Source organism: Natator depressus, chromosome 1, assembly GCF_965152275.1.
Source record: "Natator depressus isolate rNatDep1 chromosome 1, rNatDep2.hap1, whole genome shotgun sequence".
NCBI lineage: Eukaryota > Metazoa > Chordata > Testudines > Cheloniidae > Natator > Natator depressus.
The window spans coordinates 197,056,714-197,074,931 of record NC_134234.1 but is presented as its reverse complement, the minus strand read 5'-3'; the positions used below and the strand labels follow the sequence as shown (position 1 = coordinate 197,074,931).

The 18,218-nt window shown below is 45.0% G+C and overlaps 1 protein-coding gene across 1 annotated transcript in view; it reads left to right on the top strand.

Moving 5' to 3' along the window:
* Nucleotides 1-17,115, top strand: part of LOC141999907 (coagulation factor V-like) — a 67,533-nt gene extending 50,418 nt beyond the window's left edge. Inside the window, exons 16-25 of the mRNA XM_074973783.1 lie at nt 325-532; nt 2,576-2,749; nt 5,217-5,333; nt 5,831-5,902; nt 7,581-7,675; nt 9,740-9,895; nt 11,080-11,224; nt 12,509-12,657; nt 13,565-13,747; nt 15,263-17,115. Of these exons, the coding sequence (XP_074829884.1) occupies nt 325-532; nt 2,576-2,749; nt 5,217-5,333; nt 5,831-5,902; nt 7,581-7,675; nt 9,740-9,895; nt 11,080-11,224; nt 12,509-12,657; nt 13,565-13,747; nt 15,263-15,409 (1,446 nt within the window). The 3' untranslated portion in view covers nt 15,410-17,115. The remainder of the gene's footprint in view (nt 1-324; nt 533-2,575; nt 2,750-5,216; nt 5,334-5,830; nt 5,903-7,580; nt 7,676-9,739; nt 9,896-11,079; nt 11,225-12,508; nt 12,658-13,564; nt 13,748-15,262) is intronic.
* Nucleotides 17,116-18,218: the final 1,103 nt, after the last annotated feature.

Genomic DNA, 18,218 nt, shown 5'->3' with positions numbered 1-18,218 from the left:
ATCAGTGGTACAGCCTCCTCTGGAACTGGCCATCCATCTCAAAAAGGATATTGCAGAACTAGACAGGGATCAGAGACTGGCAGCATAAGTTTAGGGGCATTTAAAAAACGTGAAAAAAATCTGGCACTGGCCACGGTTGGAGACAGGATGCTGAACTGGACGGCCCTGACCTCTGATCCAGTCTGGCAATTCCTGTGCACCGATGTTAACTCTTGTAAGGGAAAATCCTCAAATGAAAGCCCCTGTGAATGTGCAAACTGTTATTAATGAAATATTTTGGGAAACCCTAACTTTTACTTGTAATTTGTATTTATTGCCTTCCAGGAGAAAGATATTCACTCAGGCTTGATTGGTCCAATCTTGATCTGTCAAAAGGGAACCGTCAGTACAAGTAACAGGCCAGTAGATACCCAAGAGTTTGTCCTGCTTTTTATGGTCTTTGATGAAGAGAAAAGCTGGTACTTTGATAAGCATTCCAAAGGGACTTACACTGAGAAGACCTCAGAAGTGCAAAAATACCACAAATTCCATGGTACTAATGTTTCCCTTTGTCAGTTATCCATGTTGGGAGGGAAGAGGGAGGAATTAAAAAGATCTCAACCCAGCTTCTCTTGGTGCACTTGCAACTTTGCACGCACACATCATTTGCATGCACGTATTTAATTTTTTTTGCGCTATTCCTTGTGCATATAAAAATAGAATATGCATATAGACTAGAGCTGGTTGGAAAATTTTGACAAAAACAGAAAAAATGTTTTTGTTAACATTTTCCACAGAAAATTTTGACTTTTTGCCAAAAAAAATTGAAGTTTTCAGGTTTTGGACAGGAAGTTTTCAGTTGTGGGCTGAAAACCGTAAACTCCCTGGTTCTTCAGTTTTTCAACACAAGTTGAAGTTTTCCACGGAAAACAGAACTTTTCTGTGAGAATTTCATTTAAAAGAAAAATCAATTTTCCATTAAAAAGCAGTTTCAAGAGAATTTTCAGCCAGGCCTAGCACAGGCCCCACCTGCTCTTTTTGGGCAGGAGAGCTGGTAGGAAAATTTCAGCTGAAACAGTTTTCAATGTAATTGAAAATGCTGATCTGATTACACCAAAAAATGTTGCAAAATTGTGTCAGTTTTAATTACATTTCCCACAAAAATATATTTTTGTGTTTCAGAAAAATTTTGAACTTCCTCATGAAACAGAACATCCTGGTTTCAGCCAGCTCTAATTGGCACAGATGGGGCTTTGTGCACAGCGGGTGAATATTCAGACGTGCTTGGCATCCACAACAGAATCTGGCTCTTCAGAAGAGTTCAGTTCCCACTTAGGTACCAAAAGAAGTGTCCAATTATTCCAAAGAGCTCAGGACCCAGCAGCTCCCCGCATTCACAACAATGAGAGGTGTTGGGTGCTGCACACTTTTGAAAATCTGATCACTTCATTTAGGTGCCTAAATGGGAGATCTCTTTTGGAAACTTGGCCAGTAAGTACTATTATTCTTGTGAATAAGTGATGGTATGCAAAAATGGAAACCACGTTTTTAAAATATGGTCCTTAAAGTCAGGCATAAGTCAGATCTGTTGACATTAATAGAGTGTGTCTCATTATAGTCAAGCCCCCGTACTCTACAGCAAGCTGTGCTTAAATCCTGTGGCCTGGTCTCTGCATTCTCTGGCATTCAGGTGCAGCAGGCGGTGAATTCTGTGGCACTTCCATTTAAATTTGAAAAATGGAGTTTTTCTGAATGTAATATTATAATGAATATTGCAATCCACACAGTAACCTCTGTTAGTTTATTTTAATATTAAATCCCCCAATTGAGGAGATGAGAGGCAGTTTGGGACTGGATTAAGCACATTTGCTGGATGTTTCCACTAAAATGATCAGTAGTGAAATAGTTACCAAAGCTGACACTTAAATCATCACCTTTACATTTCAGAATCAATGCACTATTCAGATGAAGTGGATAGTTCACACCTCTCAGAGCTATTGCTTTAGGCTGTCTGCAATCTCAGGGAGACATTTGGATATTGCTTAACACTTGATTCATATTTTCTAGACCTTTTTTTTCCCCACTACCAGCAGGGACCCTGGGGGCTTTTCCCTTGAAATTTTCAGAGCTGCAACACCCACTTGATAATGACCTTTAAGAGGAAACAATTTAGGCCCCCTAATATAGGCTTTATGGAGTTAGTTTGGCTCACAAACATAATATGAATCAAGCTGGCCTCATGTTTGACTCATTCAAAGAGATAAATTTCAACACTATCTTACTTTAACTGTTCAAGAGTTTCTGGGGCTTTTGTTAATTTTGTTTCTACCAGGGAGGTAGAAAGCATTCCCGCTTATTTGAATGACCATCAACTACACTTGCAATGACACTTAATTCATAAACTGAGAAGGTCATTATTATATGTTGACACTAGAGATTGGCATGGACCAGTACACCACATCTGAAACGCTATAGGCTTTGAGGTCATTTGGATCTAGATCCAATCTGTATCCTCTGGTCAAACTCTATCTGACATCTTTATTATCTCTCAGCTGGAGTGTGTTTCTTTTATCCCTTGTAATATTTTCCTTTTCAGCCATTAATGGGATCATATATCACTTGCAAGGACTGAGGATGTATAAAGATGAACTGGTCCGATGGCACTTGTTGAATATGGGCGGATCAAAAGATATTCATGTGGTTCACTTTCATGGTCAGACCTTCACAGAAGTCCCTGGGCATCAGCTTGGTGTCTACCCTCTCTTTCCAGGTACATATCAGCTCAGTGTCTTGTCATTTCGACTCATAATTATGAGGCTAAACCCTACACTTGGGAATGTTGGAGTGACTCTACTAAAATTCAGTGTCATTAGATCAGCAGAAGCAGAAATTGGCTTGGGCACATTAAGATAGCGATGGTCAAGTCTTGTGTTTCAAGGTGCTAGCTGTTCATTTCCTGTGAGGTCGGAAAGCACTTCCCCAACCCCAGCATCATCTACCTCATTGAGTTGGGGAGGTGGGACTGGAGCGGAGGCCGCCCTCCTCTGAAATGTAAGTTACTGGGCAAGGTTGGAGATGGGGTATGGAGTGCATGGATTGATGTCCTGATCAGGCATAGCAGGTTTGTATAGGGGAGATAGAGGTGGGAGGCAGTCTGCCGCTGACCTGTTGAGTGAACATGGGCAAGTTCCTTCCCTGCTCTGTCCCTCAGTTTTCCCCCACTTGCAAAATGAGGACAATAGTGCTGATTGCCATTTGTAAAGTGCTTGGAGACTTGTGGCTAGAGACCTTAGTATTCATACTGAAAAGAAAGAGCCCATGAATAACTAGTTAATAATCTCAATAGAGCTCTTTTTTGTTGCCATCAAAATGCTTTTCATACAATCCCACATGACACTGCCATAACCAAACTAGGGAAATTACTATAAGGTGGTTGCACAAGACATTGAAAGACGGTACTCAGAGAGTAGTTATCAATGGTTCACTGTCAAACTGGGAGGGCTTATCCAGTGGGGTCCATCCGGGGTCAGTCCTGGGTCCAGAACTCGTCAATATTTTCATTAATGACATGGATAACGGAGTGCTTGTAAAATATGCAGGTGGTACCAAGGTGGGAGGGGTGCAGGACAGGATTAGAATTCAAAACAACTTTCACAAATTGGAGAATTGGTCTGAAATTAATAGGATGAAATTCAATAAAGACAAGTGCAAAGTAATTCACTTCGGAAGGAAAAATGAAATGCACAAACACAAAATGGGGAATAACTGGCTAGGTGGTAGTACTGCTGAAAAGGATCTGTGGGTTATAGTGGATCACACCTTTAAAATGAGTCAACAATGCAATGCAGTTGTGAAAAAGGCTTAATATCATTCTGGGGTCTATTGACAGGAGTGTTGTATGTAAGACCCGGGAAGTAATTGTCCTACTCTACACGGCACTGGTGAGGCCTCAGCTGGAGTACTGTGTCCAACTCTGGGCACCATAGGTGCAGAGTCTGTGGGTGCTCCCGGGCCGGACCATCCATGGAGAAAATTTAGCGGGTGCTTAGCACACACCGGCAGCTAAGCTCCACTCCCGCCTGCCGCTGGCCCTCGCCGATCAACTCCTTACCCCTCCCTCCCAGCACCTCCTGCCCGCTGCGGAGCAGCTGTGTAGGAGGCCCTGGGAGGGGAAGGAGCAGGAATGGGGCGTGCTCGGGGGAGGGGTCAGAAAGAGGCGGGGGTGGAGTGGGGGTTGGAAGAGGCAGGGCGGGGATGGAGGCGGGGCCTGGGGCTGAGCAGGGGTTGAGCACCCCCGGGGGAGATTAGAAGCCAGCACCTGTGCTGGGCACACACTTTAGGAAAGATGTGGACAAAATGGAGACGGTCCCAAGGAGACCAACAAAAATGATAAAATGGTTAGCAAACCTGATCTATGAAGAATGGTTAAATAAACTGGACATGTTTAGTCTTGAGAAGAGAAACCTGAAGGGGTGACCTGCTAACAGTCTTCCAGTATGTTAAGAGCTGTTATAAAGAGGAAGGTGACCAGTTGTTCTCCATTGAAGGGCCTACAAGAAGTAATGGGCCTAATCTGCAACCAGGGAGATTTAGGTTAGACAATAGGAAGAACTTTCTAACTCTAAGGGTAGTTGAGCTCTGAAATAGGCTTCCAAGCAAGTTTGTGGAATCCCATCACTGGAGGTTTTTAAGAACGTGTCGGGATGGTGGGAGCAGCATACGGCTATGACTCGGGGAGAATTCCCCTCTAGTGCATGGTCTGTTGTGGCTCCTTTACAACCCTTACACACTACCAGAGCCATGGCTGGAGCAGGGGCCAGCATCAGCCCCTCAGAGTTACTGTTACCACATCATGAATCAGTGTAAAAGGTTAGGTCATTCACTACATGATCACACAGCACACACTGTGTATGCAGTATTATACAAAATATGTGCCTGCATCCAAGGTTGTGTGAAAAGGTAAATTTTAAAGTGGTGAAGCTTGGATTGAGATCTGAACTTTTGATTCCCGCATGTCTCCAATTAGAACCTGTTTATTAAAAGGAGAATGATGTTAGTGGATCTGCTACGCTTTCCAATAGGTGCAGGATATTGGACTCTCACTTTGTCAAGCCACCAGAAATGGGCAGGATCGATAGGCCCTGGTTTATCCAGCCTCACTGTTCTGTGTCAGCCAATCTCCTGCTAACCTTTCAATAAATGAGCTGTGATTTGTTTCTTTCCTCTCTCTTTTAAAGGCTCATTTCGAACTATTGAAATGACACCACCAAAAGCTGGCATGTGGCTTTTAGACACCGAAGTGGGGGAATATCAGCAAGCTGGAATGCAGGCCTCCTTTATCGTTGTAGAGAAAGGTACTGAATCTGATCACGATCATTCTAAGATACAGGATTCTAGTTCTAAAGTTCTCGCTCCCTTTCAGGGCATGGGACAGGAATGACTGAATAGCATCTGAATTGAGGAAATGGCTAGATTAAAAGGCGGGAGCTCATGGAGTGATTATAGTAAACTGAATTTAAAAGAAGTGTTGTGTCGCATTCAGAGCACTAACTTTACATTTGTTGATTCTGTAAAATCACCTATGAATCCTTAATTGAGGGAATTGAATGCAGAGATGATTTTGATCCTGTGGGCATACAGACCTTTCTTTTTTCTTATTTTTCTTTCTTCATTTTTTTTTTTTAAACAGTGATAGAGTCCCAGATGTGCCCTATTGGGAGTTGGCACAAAGGGTGACCTCCTCAGAAAGGCCCAGCCAGCTCCTCAAACATGACTCTGAATGACCCTCTTTTTCCTGATAAGTTATGGAATGCAGCTCATCAGTAATCAAACATGTTTGTGTTCTCTCTAGAGTGCAAGTTACCAATGGGCCTAATGAATGGACTTATACTTGATTCACAGATCAGTGCTTCTCGTCACATAAGTGAGTTGAAACACATTATTTGAGAAGGTCAGACATGGTCTTCAGTACTATGACTTGGCACCAGGCAGTGCAATTGTAGATTTTCTCTGCATCTCTGTGTTTCACGTATGCTACTGTCTTCTGGCATCATTTCAGGAATTAACAGGCTGTCAGACTCCAGAAAGCTCTCTGGTTCTGCAGGCCCAGAGTCAGAGCAGGACTGAGCAGCCCAAGGCCATGTGTACACTGCAGAGCTTGGCTGGCATAGCTATGCCAGCAGAGCACCCTAGTGGAGATGCATCCTAGGCTGGCAGAAGGAGTTCTGATGCGACAGCTACACTGGCTCCCTGAACAGCATTAGCTATACCTACAGAAGATCGGGGGGGAGGAGGTTGCCAGCATAACTATGTCAGCTAGGAGGTGTGATTTCCCCTGCCAACCCACTTCTCACCAGCAGCTATGCTGACAAAACTTAAGTGTATAGACCCGGCCCATATCACTGTTGTCTTCTGACAGTGAGGCAAGCTTTTCTGCTCCTCCTGTTCTACTTGCTGGCTAATGTACAGGGCAGGGTTGTCAGGAGACATGGGTTCTATCCCTGTCTCTGCCACTGGCCTGCCAGGTGGCCTTGGACAAGTCACTTCTGCCCCCAGTGCCTCAGTTTCTCCAGCTGTAAAATGGCATTGAGAATTCATTGCTATTTTTTAAGGGGAATGAGATGTAGAAGTGCAGTGTATGAATATTATAAGGGAGTAAAACGCTGCAAAATGACATTCCAAGCAATGTTGGGGTCTTTGATTTCTCACGCTTATTCCCATCCCGAAGGTGAGCTTTTGATGGAGAGTTTGGTAACATTCCATATACCCGTGGGGGAGTACTTTTTTCAGATGCTATTTCCTCCCTGCGATTATAAACAAATGGTTTATTTTGGAGACTTCAAACTTCCTGTGGATTTAGCCCTCTATGAGGGACGGATGCCTCTGAAGGCATTTGCTTTAGAAGTAATCAAGTCACGCACATCTGAAAATTATCTATCAGACAAGAGAAACAATTGATTTTTAACACAGTGCCCTTCATGAGGGGTTGCTTTCCACAGTGGACGTAGAACATGGTTTGACTCTGCCTCCACCGCTAGTAACCAAACGTTGTTTAGCTCTAGCTGCTGCATGTTTCAACTTGACTCCAACTCCTAATGCTGACAAAGCCAAAGGAAGTAGTATGTTAAATAAAAGGGTGCCACGGGAGGCAGTGTTGCCTAATGGTTGGAACATGGGACTGGAGGCTCAAGAGACCTGAGTTTTTTTTTCTAGTTCTGCCACTGGTCTGCTAGGTGACGTTGGGGAAATTACTTCACTGCTCTGTGCCTCCGTTTTCCTCATCTGTAAAATGGGGATAATGATACCGATCCCTTTCATAAAGTGCTTTGAGAGCTGCTGATGAAAAGTGCTAGATAAGAGCTAGATATTGTTATTTTTAAAGCCACTTTTCTGACTATAATGTTTTCAAAGATACAATCAATTTTTATTTGCTGATAACGTCCAATGTCTCTGAAGCTTTTGTCAGCTTTACAGCTTATCAGGTATTTGTACTGGAGTCTCTTTCTTCAGGACAAACCAAAAAAGAACTGAAATATGCACGCAGTGGCTTTCTAGTTTTCCTTGATTTTTACCTTTTATCCTTGTTCCTTTTTTCCACCTAGACTACTGGGAACCTAAATTAGCTAGATTAAACAACGCTGGAAAATATAATGCTTGGAGCACTGACATGGAGCAAGGTGAATTTCCGTGGATCCAGGTATGGTTGGTATCATACATACTTGCCCACTGTGAGGTCCAGACAGGTTAGCTGATGCCTGCAGCTACACCACCACACACATGCTGGGTTTATTTTGGGTGTCGTGTGTGTTAAACAAGGTCAAACTATAACTAGACTTCCCAAAGAGGCTGCCAAGGAAAACTCAGGTGTTGCAGGAAGTGGTACTGGTGATTCAGTAGGACGCATGGTCCTCTTCAAGTGAGTGCTGAACCACTGACCCAGTATTGTGTCAGGGTCGTGGCCTGTTGTCGGAGGGAATTGCGGGAAAGTTTGCTCTGCCACTGCCCAGGGTATAATCATACTGTAGATGAACAGTCTGTCCTTTTGCTGTCCCCTTCTCTCAATGTGTATATGTATTCAGCCCTTGCTGAGTGACCAGCTAATCCTCCAGTCTAGTCATGGGTTAGACATCTGGTTTCTACTTCACAACACAAAATGTTACATGGCGTGTGGGGGGGGGGGGGGGCAGGGGCCGGTTAATGAATTACAAGTTGTTTTGTACTTTAAGCTCTTCCTGTTCAGATTCTAGTGGCTGTCCAGAAACCCCAGAACAAGTGGCCAGGTTCTTGGAGAAGCTCAGCGATCTGTTAAGCCCCTAAAGACTTGGCCAGATGTTCAAGAGTGGAGACTCCTGGATGCGGAGTACTTCTGAGTACCTGGTCACTTCATTTCGGTGCCTAACAGGTAGCTGAGCTGTTTTGAAAATCAGGCGCACACTGAGTATTTCCTTAGAACTGGCTGGAGCACTAGAAGATTTTGCAGAAATTGCCTGTTTGTTGTGGTATCTGCTCTCTGTAGCTTGACAGATGGTATGTCCTGCACGTCACTGCAGCTCATGCTCTTAAATGGGACATGAGTGATCCCTAGGCAGCTGCTTTACCAGGTGTGGCAAATGGGAGCCTCCCAGACTCCTTGCTTACCCAGTCAGAGCTGTGCTATCTCCTATCTAAAAGCCTATCTCCTCTAAAAATTGCCTCTTTGCTCATCTTACTGGATCAAAGAGAAACTTTCAATAAGCAGCTGCAGGTTATTATGGATTTTCAATTAAAACTGCTGCTAAGGAGGAACTTGGACAGCTCACGAGATAGATAACAGGATGTGCAGGCTTTCTCTGCGACCTCGCTTGTCTGAATCCAGCCTGGTTTTGCTGGAGCCAGAAAATCACAGCAGTATGAGCCTTGTTCAGAGATCTGTGTATAATGAGCTGATGTTCTCAGTCCACATCACAAACCCACCCCTTCTCCCACCAAAACTGGTGCTAACTGGCCCCTTGGCTGAGAGTCTCAGAAGAGAGACCAAGGACTGGATGGGCCGTGAAGACTGAACATCCCTCTGACCCCTGGGGATGGCACCTGCAGCTCTGGGCGGAGGCCTGTTGGTGGGCTAGCGTGGGGGAAGCTTGCACTGTCACTCCCCATGTTGGGTGGATAAATAGAAGACTTCACTCTCCCCCAGCTATCAGCCCAACACCTTTCCTCTCTTCTTTCTTCTCCCCACTTCTCTTCTGAGGGTGCTTCTGTGCCCAGCTTGAGACACCAGATTCTAATTTTTCAGAGCTGCTGAGCACTCATGGCCCCTGCTGGCTTCAGCTGGAGTTGGGGTGGGGGGCTCAACATCCCCCAAAAACAAGCCCTGGTTATCTCAGGCTGGATGCTCAAAACCAGAGGCTGCTTTTGAAATGTATGCCTTACCCATTCTGTGCCTCACTCTCTGTACAATGGAAATAGTAACACTCCACTGCTTCGCCCAGGGACGCTGCGAGGATGGATTCATTAATGTTTGTCAGGTGCCCAGATACTGTGGTGGTGGGCACCCCAAAAATGCCTACAAATAAATACACACATCAATAAAATAGGTTAGGACACAACTCCTCATTTGAACTCTTGTGCCAGCGCTTAGACACCCCGTTACCCATCTCGGGCATGGAAGTGCCATTTTGAGTGCCTAAATGCAGGCCTGGGCACCATGCCCTAGGTGCCAGAGGATGAAATCGGGTTCACGGTGCAGCTTTTCTTACAGTTTATGTATCTTGGTCTTCTACAGGTGGACCTGCAAAGGGAAGTTCTGATCACAGGGATACAGACGCAGGGAGCCAAGGAGTTGATGAAGTCCTTTTATGTCAAAGAGTTCTTTATGACTTACAGCAAGGACAAACGGAAGTGGATCACCTTCATAGGAAACAGCACTGGAGGACAGAAGGTCTGCTTGCTCATTAATCACCACAGCCTCCCCGGCTTTACGCAGCTCAGCAGAAAGTAACAGGCAGCCACCAGGGGCTTTTCTCAAGGAATAAGGGGTCAGATTTTTAAAGGTATCTAGGCGCATGAAGATGCAGATTGGAAAATCCCACTAATTCCAAAGGACCTAAAGGACGTTTTGAAAACAGCACTAGATGCCTATCTGCATCGTGAGGTACCTAGATCCCTTTACTAGTCTGGCCTGGTGTGTATAACAAAGGAGAATACAGGATCGTAATAAGAGACAAGGAATCTCCCGAGCCTGGGCTTCAACCCAGCCCTGTAACCCTGGTTGTGCAGCCCAACTTCTGCACAGGCCTCACTTCTGTCTCACAGTCCTTCCTCTGAGCACATGTGGAAGGAGAGTGGGACGCTGGACTGAACTTCTGCCCCTGTTCAGTGCGGACCAGCCCTTGCACCCTCTCCCAATAGTTAGCAAAGCAATATTAGCAGTAGCTACCTAACGTATGTGCAACCCAAGTGTCCATATCGCGCCTGCCCTTCCAGGGGTCTCCCAGCTATGCCCAAACATCCCTCCCCTACCTGCTGGAGCTCAACTCTGCGGCCTGGTTTCCACCTAAAAATCAGATTGACCTAGCTACATTGCTCAGGGCTCTGAAAAATATCACACCCTGTGCAATGTAGTTAGGTCAGCCTACGCCCCACTGTAGATGCAGAATTCTTCCATCGACCTCTTGAAGAGGAGAATTAACGACACTGGTGGAAAAACCCCTTCCAGTGACAAAGGAAGGGGAACGCTATGGCACTACAGTGGTACAGCTCCAGCACGCTGCACCTGTAGCTGCAGTAGTGTAGCCATACCCCCAGTACCCTGGTGTTTGAATGATCGGTGTTAATACATGTTAGGTCTTTACTGGTCTCAGTTGTCTGTCTATTAATATCCTAATAAAGGTCTGTACTGCACCTAACACACTGGGTCCCTGAGTTAGCCTCTGGATGCTATAGTAAGGCAAAGATAAGGAGGATGTATTTTTCGGTTTTGCTAAAATGTGAGTAGCCCCGTTGAAATTGCATAAGTAAAGACTTAATCGCATGACATAGGGTTTGCAGGACCAAGCTTGCAATTGCTTTAAATTAATATCATTATCTTTTGTGAATTCTTAATTGGTTTTTCTGTTTTACTAGTTGTTTGAAGGTAATTCAGATGCCCATGGGATAAAAGTCAACCATATTGATCCACCTATCATTGCTAGGTATATCAGGGTCTATCCAACTGACTCCTACAACAGGCCTACTCTTCGGATGGAACTCCTGGGCTGCGAAGTCGAAGGTGAGCAATGAGAACTCACGGGTACTTCGTTCCCCTCTACACCTTAGAAAAATAGGTTCCACTTTTTATTTTTTTTTTTTAATGGACCAAGATTTTCAAAAGCAGCTCATGATTTTCGGTGCCTAACATGAGACACCTCAAAGGGCCTAATTTTCAGACTGAGCTCTGCCCACCCTCTGAAAATTGGGTTTCTGAAGTTGGGCAACCAAACATCACAAGATGCTTCTGAAATCCCTGGCCTTAATGAATGTAGGGTGCGATTTTTAAAAGTATCTAGGTACCCAACTCCCATTCAAAGCCACTGGATGTTAGGGGTCTTTCCCCGTTCAGTGCTTTTGAAAAGCCCACCCTTAGTACTGGTGTTTGTATTTGGATTGACAGCTCTGGAGATGGCTTTTCTCTGCTTATGCACAGAACAGGCAAGGCATGGTCAGTGGCAGTGCCAGCTTCCTGCACGCTGCTTTATGTATGTGCCTTAACACAGACCTGGGGAAACTTCCTCCGGGAGTGGGAGCAGAGTTTACTCTTCATATCTCATTCAGTCATAGGCCTCTCTGAGAACAACAACAAAGGGGCCTATTAGCGTGCTGATGGTCAGCACTACCTGAAGTGATGATGTGAGCTTGTGGCCAACAGGAACAGGACTGAGTCCGTAAACTCATTTCACACAAGCCATTGCACAGTCATCGCATGGGTGATTTGCAGTTGCGCCTGCCCTGGGCTGGATTCAAACCTGCAGCCTAGAAATGAGAGACTGTGGATCCCCTTTCCAGTTCCCTGGACAACAAGTCCCTTGTTAGTTTATTTGAATGGCAATATAAGAATACAGAGTGGGACTTTCAAAAGCACTCAGTCAGAATTGGTCTAACTCTGGGTGCTTTTCACAGTCTCACCCATAACAGGCAGACGCACAAACCTTTTATTTCACAGATCTGCTGGGCTTTGTTTTAGTGATGACTGGGCAAAGAGAGCTCCACTCCCTAACTGCAAATGTATTCTCTTCTCCCACGTCCTGAGCATTTAGAATTTAGATAGCACTTCACAACTTCAAAGTGCTCTATGCATTTTAACTAATGAATGCTCACAACAACCCTGCATTTACCCCCCTTTTAAAGATAGGGAAACTGAGGCACAAGGGCGGTTAGAATGACTTGAGCAAGGCCACACAGCAAGTCAGTGGCAGAGACGGGATGACAACTCAGGCGTTCCTAGCCTGTTGCTTATTCCTCTGGTCCACAGCTCCTCAAGAGATTAAATGGAGACCTACTGCTATTCTCTTAACAGGTTGCTCTCTGCCACTGGGAATGGAAAATGGGGAGATCAAAAAAGCTCAGATTACAGCTTCTTCCTATAAGATATCCTGGTATAACACATGGGAGCCTTCCCTCGCGCGTCTCAATCAGCAAGGGAGGTTGAATGCCTGGCAAGCAAAGGTAACAAGCAAACAGAAGAAAAAACTGCTCAGTCAAAGCTGCTGCTGTTAGCGAATGTGCTGCTGCTGCTCTGGTGTGTGTCTGGGCCTGTGTCCCCTCCATGCTGTGCTCTGGCTTCTTCTTTTCAGTCCTCCTGGGAAAAGCCTGTTTAGTTCCCTTCCAGTGGGAGGTTTGGGACATGCCCAGCTCCTTTAAGGGAGAGAGGTGGTGGTGTTTTTTTTTTAAAAAAAAGAACATTTACTGATTTCATAATGTGACGTGGAAAGCAATGAAACTGTGTGGAGACTGGAAGCAGGCCCAGCATGGAAGCAGACCCTGCAGCCCTTACTCATGGGAGTGGTCTCTTTGGACTCAGTGGATGAGTAAGCGCTGAAGGTTGGTGGCCTGTGAGCCAAATTCATCTGGTGTAATTCTGTTGGCTTTACTGCCTAGTGACTAGAGCATTGGAGTGAGACTCAGGAGGCCTGGGTTCTATAACCAGCTCTGTCACTGGCTTGCGGGTGACCGTGAGCAAGTCAGTTCCCTGCAAGTCTCAGTTTCCCTATTTGTAAAATGGGGCTGATGATGACACTTTGTAAAGCGCTCTGAGATCTATTGATGAGAAGTGCTTTATAAGAGCTACATTAATTCACCAGGGATGAATTTTTATTGCTTTTCATTCTGCATTGGCAATGGAAGTGAATGCTGGATGGAGGGTCAGCGTGTATCATCTGCAGTGATTAAACTGATGTGTGGCCAGCAGAGAATGCTGGTAGCACTTCCCTTAATTTGGTTTGCATAGGTTTGAAGTTCTGGGTGGGTGGATGTCTTCATACCACTTTAACTGTCATTGAGCAACGTTTCTGGTTGTGCTAATATTGGCACAAACACACATTTGCTCACACATTACTCTTTGTATTGATTGTAGTCAAACAACAACCAGCAGTGGTTGCAGATTGATCTCCTCAAAGCGAAGAAGATAACCGCTATCACAACCCAGGGTTGCAAGTCCATGTCTGTGGAGCTATTTGTGAAAACCTACGCCATCCTTTACAGTGATGAAGGCACAGAATGGAAACCTTATATGGATAACACCACTTCAGTGGGAAAGGTACCATTTTAAACTCGGAGAATTCTGTCCCTTTTTCTGAATCCCGAGCACTTTGTCATACTTCTCAAGGCCCAAACGAGGGACAGCCCCAGAATGAGGGGCACAAAAAATTGTTCCTGCAGTTGAATTTAAAATGCTGGTGGAGTTGTTCTTCTATTTTAGAGGACTCTCGAACTTCCCTTTTGTGGCTCTTCATTTCTGAGGTAAATAATTTTCACCAATAAAAGGGAGGAGATGCTACATGTGAGTGGAATGCCGTTGAACCTGGGATGAAATCAGTGGCATGCCTTTTAAAGAGGGATATTTCAAAGGAATGCATAGAATGTGTATGCAGAAGCCTCTGCCAAACTTCACTGCAAAATATTTTTTGCTTTTAATTTTTTAAAGTGAATTTAGTGCTGGTGAAAGGTCCCAGATTGACAGAGCTGAGACCTCCATACATCCACACAGCAGGTACAGCACTTACAAAATCCCCCAAGCCACCTTGACGGAAGTGCTTCAATCCCGACCTGCAGGGACCACATCTAGGGATAAGAAAGGGGAGATTTGTCAGTCCCCAGCCAACACAGGGGCCAGTTAGCACCAATTGTGGTGATAGTTTTTGTGATGTAGACAGAAACAGAGACCGCAGTTTGGATTTGACTGGATTTGAACCAGTGACCTAGAGGAGGAAGGCTGTATATACACCACTGGTGTGATCCAGTCCATCTCCCGGTTCCCGAACGCAGCAACTCTGAAGTATTTAGAATCATAGAATCATAGAATATCAAGGTTGGAAGGGACCTCAGGAGGTCATCTAGTCCAACCCCCTGCTCAAAGCAGGACCAATCCCCAATTAAATCATCCCAGCCAGGGCTTTATCAAGCCTGACCTTAAAAACTTCTAAGGAAGGAGATTCTACCACCTCCCTAGGTAACACATTCCAGTGTTTCACCACCCTCTTGGTGAAAAAGTTTTTCGTAATATCCAACCTAAACCTCCCCCACTGCAACTTGAGACCATTACTCCTTGTCCTGTCCTCTTCTACCACTGAGAATAGTCTAGAACCATCCTCTCTGGAACCACCTCTCAGGTAGTTGAAAGTAGCTATCAAATCCCCCCTCATTCTTCTCTTCTGCAGACTAAACAATGCCAGTTCCCTCAGCCTCTCCTCATAAGTCATGTGTTCCAGACCCCTAATCATTTTTGTTGCCCTTCGCTGGACTCTCTCCAATTTATCCACATCCTTCTTGTAGTGTGGGGCCCAAAACTGGACACAGTACTCCAGATGAGGCCTCACCAATGTCGAATAGAGGGGAACAATCACGTCCCTCGATCTGCTCGCTATGCCCCTACTTATACATCCCAAAATGCCATTGGCCTTCTTGGCAACAAGGGCACACTGCTGACTCATATCCAGCTTCTCGTCCACTGTCACCCCTAGGTCCTTTTCCACAGAAAAGATACCTTACAAATGCATCTGCTTTTTTTTAATAATTTTTTCCCAAACTAATTCCTTGTTTTGTTTACTTTCAGGTATTTAGGGGGAATGAGAACAGCAGCGGACAGGTCAAGCATTTCTTAAATCCACCCATATTTTCCAGGTTCATCCGCATTGTTCCTAAAACCTGGAATCGAAGCATTGCTCTCCGGGTAGAACTCTTTGGCTGTGATCCTTCCTAAATGCTGGACACACAGAGTACACACGAACGGCCAAGTCTGGGAGCCTGACACTTTTCAGCAATCACTGTGCAGAACTACATTTTTTAAACTCTTAGAGTAGTCAGATTTAGTCCTTCTGAAGTGCCTTTCCTCCAAGGATCTTAGTGTTTCGCCAATGTGAATTAAAACGAGAAATTTCATTGGCAGATATTTCATTCATATAAATGTATATTAAGGATAGAACAGCACAGCAGCTGGGAGGGAGCTTCCCAGAGCGGGTGGGTAGACACGTGCTTGCTCCACTTGAGCTTGCGCGCTCGAGCAGCGGCATGGGCGGCAGCTCAGGCTGGCCAACCGCGTATGGACGCAGAGGCCAGGTGGGATTGTTCTCAGGTGGCTAGCCCATGCCGCCATGGCCGTACTGCTATTTTTAGCACCCCAGCTGGAGCAGAGCTAACACGTGTCTCTTTACCTGCACCCTCCCAGCTGCAGTGTAGACCCACCCTTAAAAAGAGAAAGTAACAAACATCAAATCCACAAAGCATGCAAGTTTGACATGCCCCTTTCCATGGGAATCTGGGCACCCAAACACATTCCCTCCATTTCTCTACCACTGTCATCTTCCCCCAGTCACACACAATGGTCTGTTCTCCTTTTGTCCTGGTCCTGACCTAATTTTAGACTAAATCCCTGAGGGCAGGGACCTTGGGCTTAATCCTGAGCCCAGCTTTGCTCTCTCTGTAGCCCCCTCACTGCTGAAAGCTATCAGATGTCCCTCCCTAGGCATTCCCCTTGAAGGGGGAGTCCCCAGTACACATAAAACCACTGTCTATACCACCATCCAGTAGCCGTTGGTGTTGGGGCTGGGAAGCGGGTGTGATGCTGCACTCCAGCTATCCCTGGCTGGTAGGTGGTCCCTTGGAGGGTCATAGCCTGCCAGTGTAGGTAAGAGAAGCCTCCACTCTGCTCTGATTTCTGCTGGGGCTGACATAGAAGTGGCCTCAAGATCAAGGATCTGCAACCCCTTCTCCGAGAATCTAGGGCCCTCATCTTTATATTTGCTTTTTTAAACACCACGCATGCCTCTGACTCTATATATCCTAAATAACCATTAATCTTCTCAGCACCCCTGGGTGGGGATCAACAGTATCTTTATAGGTGGCAGGAAAGAAGCATAGAGAGAGACAGTGATTTGCCCAAGGTCATGGCAGGTCAGTGGTAGAACCAGAAACAGGATTCGTGGCTTCCAGTCCCATGCTCTAACCACTAGAAGCTAGGCAATGCTGTTTTGTTATCCCTACTGGAAGAAACAAGCCTTCTTGGCTGTTGATGAGAAACATGATGGTAACAAAATAGGATTCGATAACACTACGGTAAAGACACCTACACCTTGTCTGTGATACAGCATTTGCCAACATTATTGCTGGTGGCGCTGCTGTGGTGCAGAAAACATTTATAGATTTTCTCTGGATGGATGCGCTCAGTGAGAATATATTTGCTATCCCTGAATATATCTTTTTAGCAGAGTTTTAGCTAAGCTTTTGGTACTGTCCTAGGCTCCAGTCTTGTCAGCAGAGGACTCCCTCTGCTCACCTGGGTCCTTCATGGCCTGGGGCAGAATATCATTAAGAACCCAGGGCCATGTTTTGGTCTCTAACCTTATAAAGTATTGTCTCAAGCTGTTTCAAGAGAATTAGAGTTCTTATATCAAAAAATATATGTGTTTCCAAGTAAAGATGTATAAAAAAGTGAAATAAAATTTAAAAACCTCAATCAATATTTTTCACATTTTTTTCTGCCTTTTTAAAATATTTCATACTGTCACCGTTTTCCACTTGAAAGTACAGCTGAATTTCTGGAGTGAAGAGCAAAATGTTAACGTTTCTGATTTTCCATATTTTGAAAGGCAACTTTGCCAGTTTGACAAAACCATCACCAAAAATGAAATGTTTGCATCAGAGAATGGCCTGCAGCAAAATCACCAAACGGTTCATGTGAAAGTTTTCAGGTTGATTGCAGCTAAAATTTTCTTAGTACTGAGATCCTTTCATACTGTGAAACAGTTTTAATAACTGCATATTTCTAAATGATCAGTTGTTATAACCGTATAAGCCATTATAAAGTGTTTTATGTTCAACCCAGCCATGACTTCCCAGACAAAAATATTTTTGTTTAAACAAACAAAAGTTCTGGAGTGAAGTCCTAGCTCCAGTGACATCACTGGCAAACTCTGACTGCAGTAGGGCCAGGACATCACCCTATGTGTCTCAAACCATTCCCAAGGAAAGAGGTAGATTTTGCAGGCATGTCCTGAGGATTAACAGATCTAAATTCATGTGGGAAATGGGAAAAATCGGTTCCAGAGCCGAGGGATCTTTGCCTCCCCGTCAGTAACCTCTTTCCATGGAAATCTCCACTCCTGTTGTCTGTTAGTAAGTCAGAACACCCATGTTACATGCTCTTGTCATGAAAATACTTAATAATTGAGCAGCTACACTTTATACCAGCTCCAGATTCAGGGTGATCACCTATTGTCACATTTCGTAGAGCCCAAGGTGATGATGGCATGGATCACTGTGTAGCAAGGGCCACACTTTATTGCCAGACACTGGTGGGGGGAAATAGCACTTCTGGCCACACAGCTTCTACCTGAGTATCCAGAAGTGGCCTTAGATTTAACAAGGCTGCTACATGATGAACCTGTCTCAAGAACATAAGAACGGCCATACTGGGTCAGACCAAAGGTCCATCTAGCCCAGTATCCTGTCTTCCACCAGTGCCAGGTGCCCCAGAGGGAATGAACAGAACAGGTAATCATCAAATGATCCAT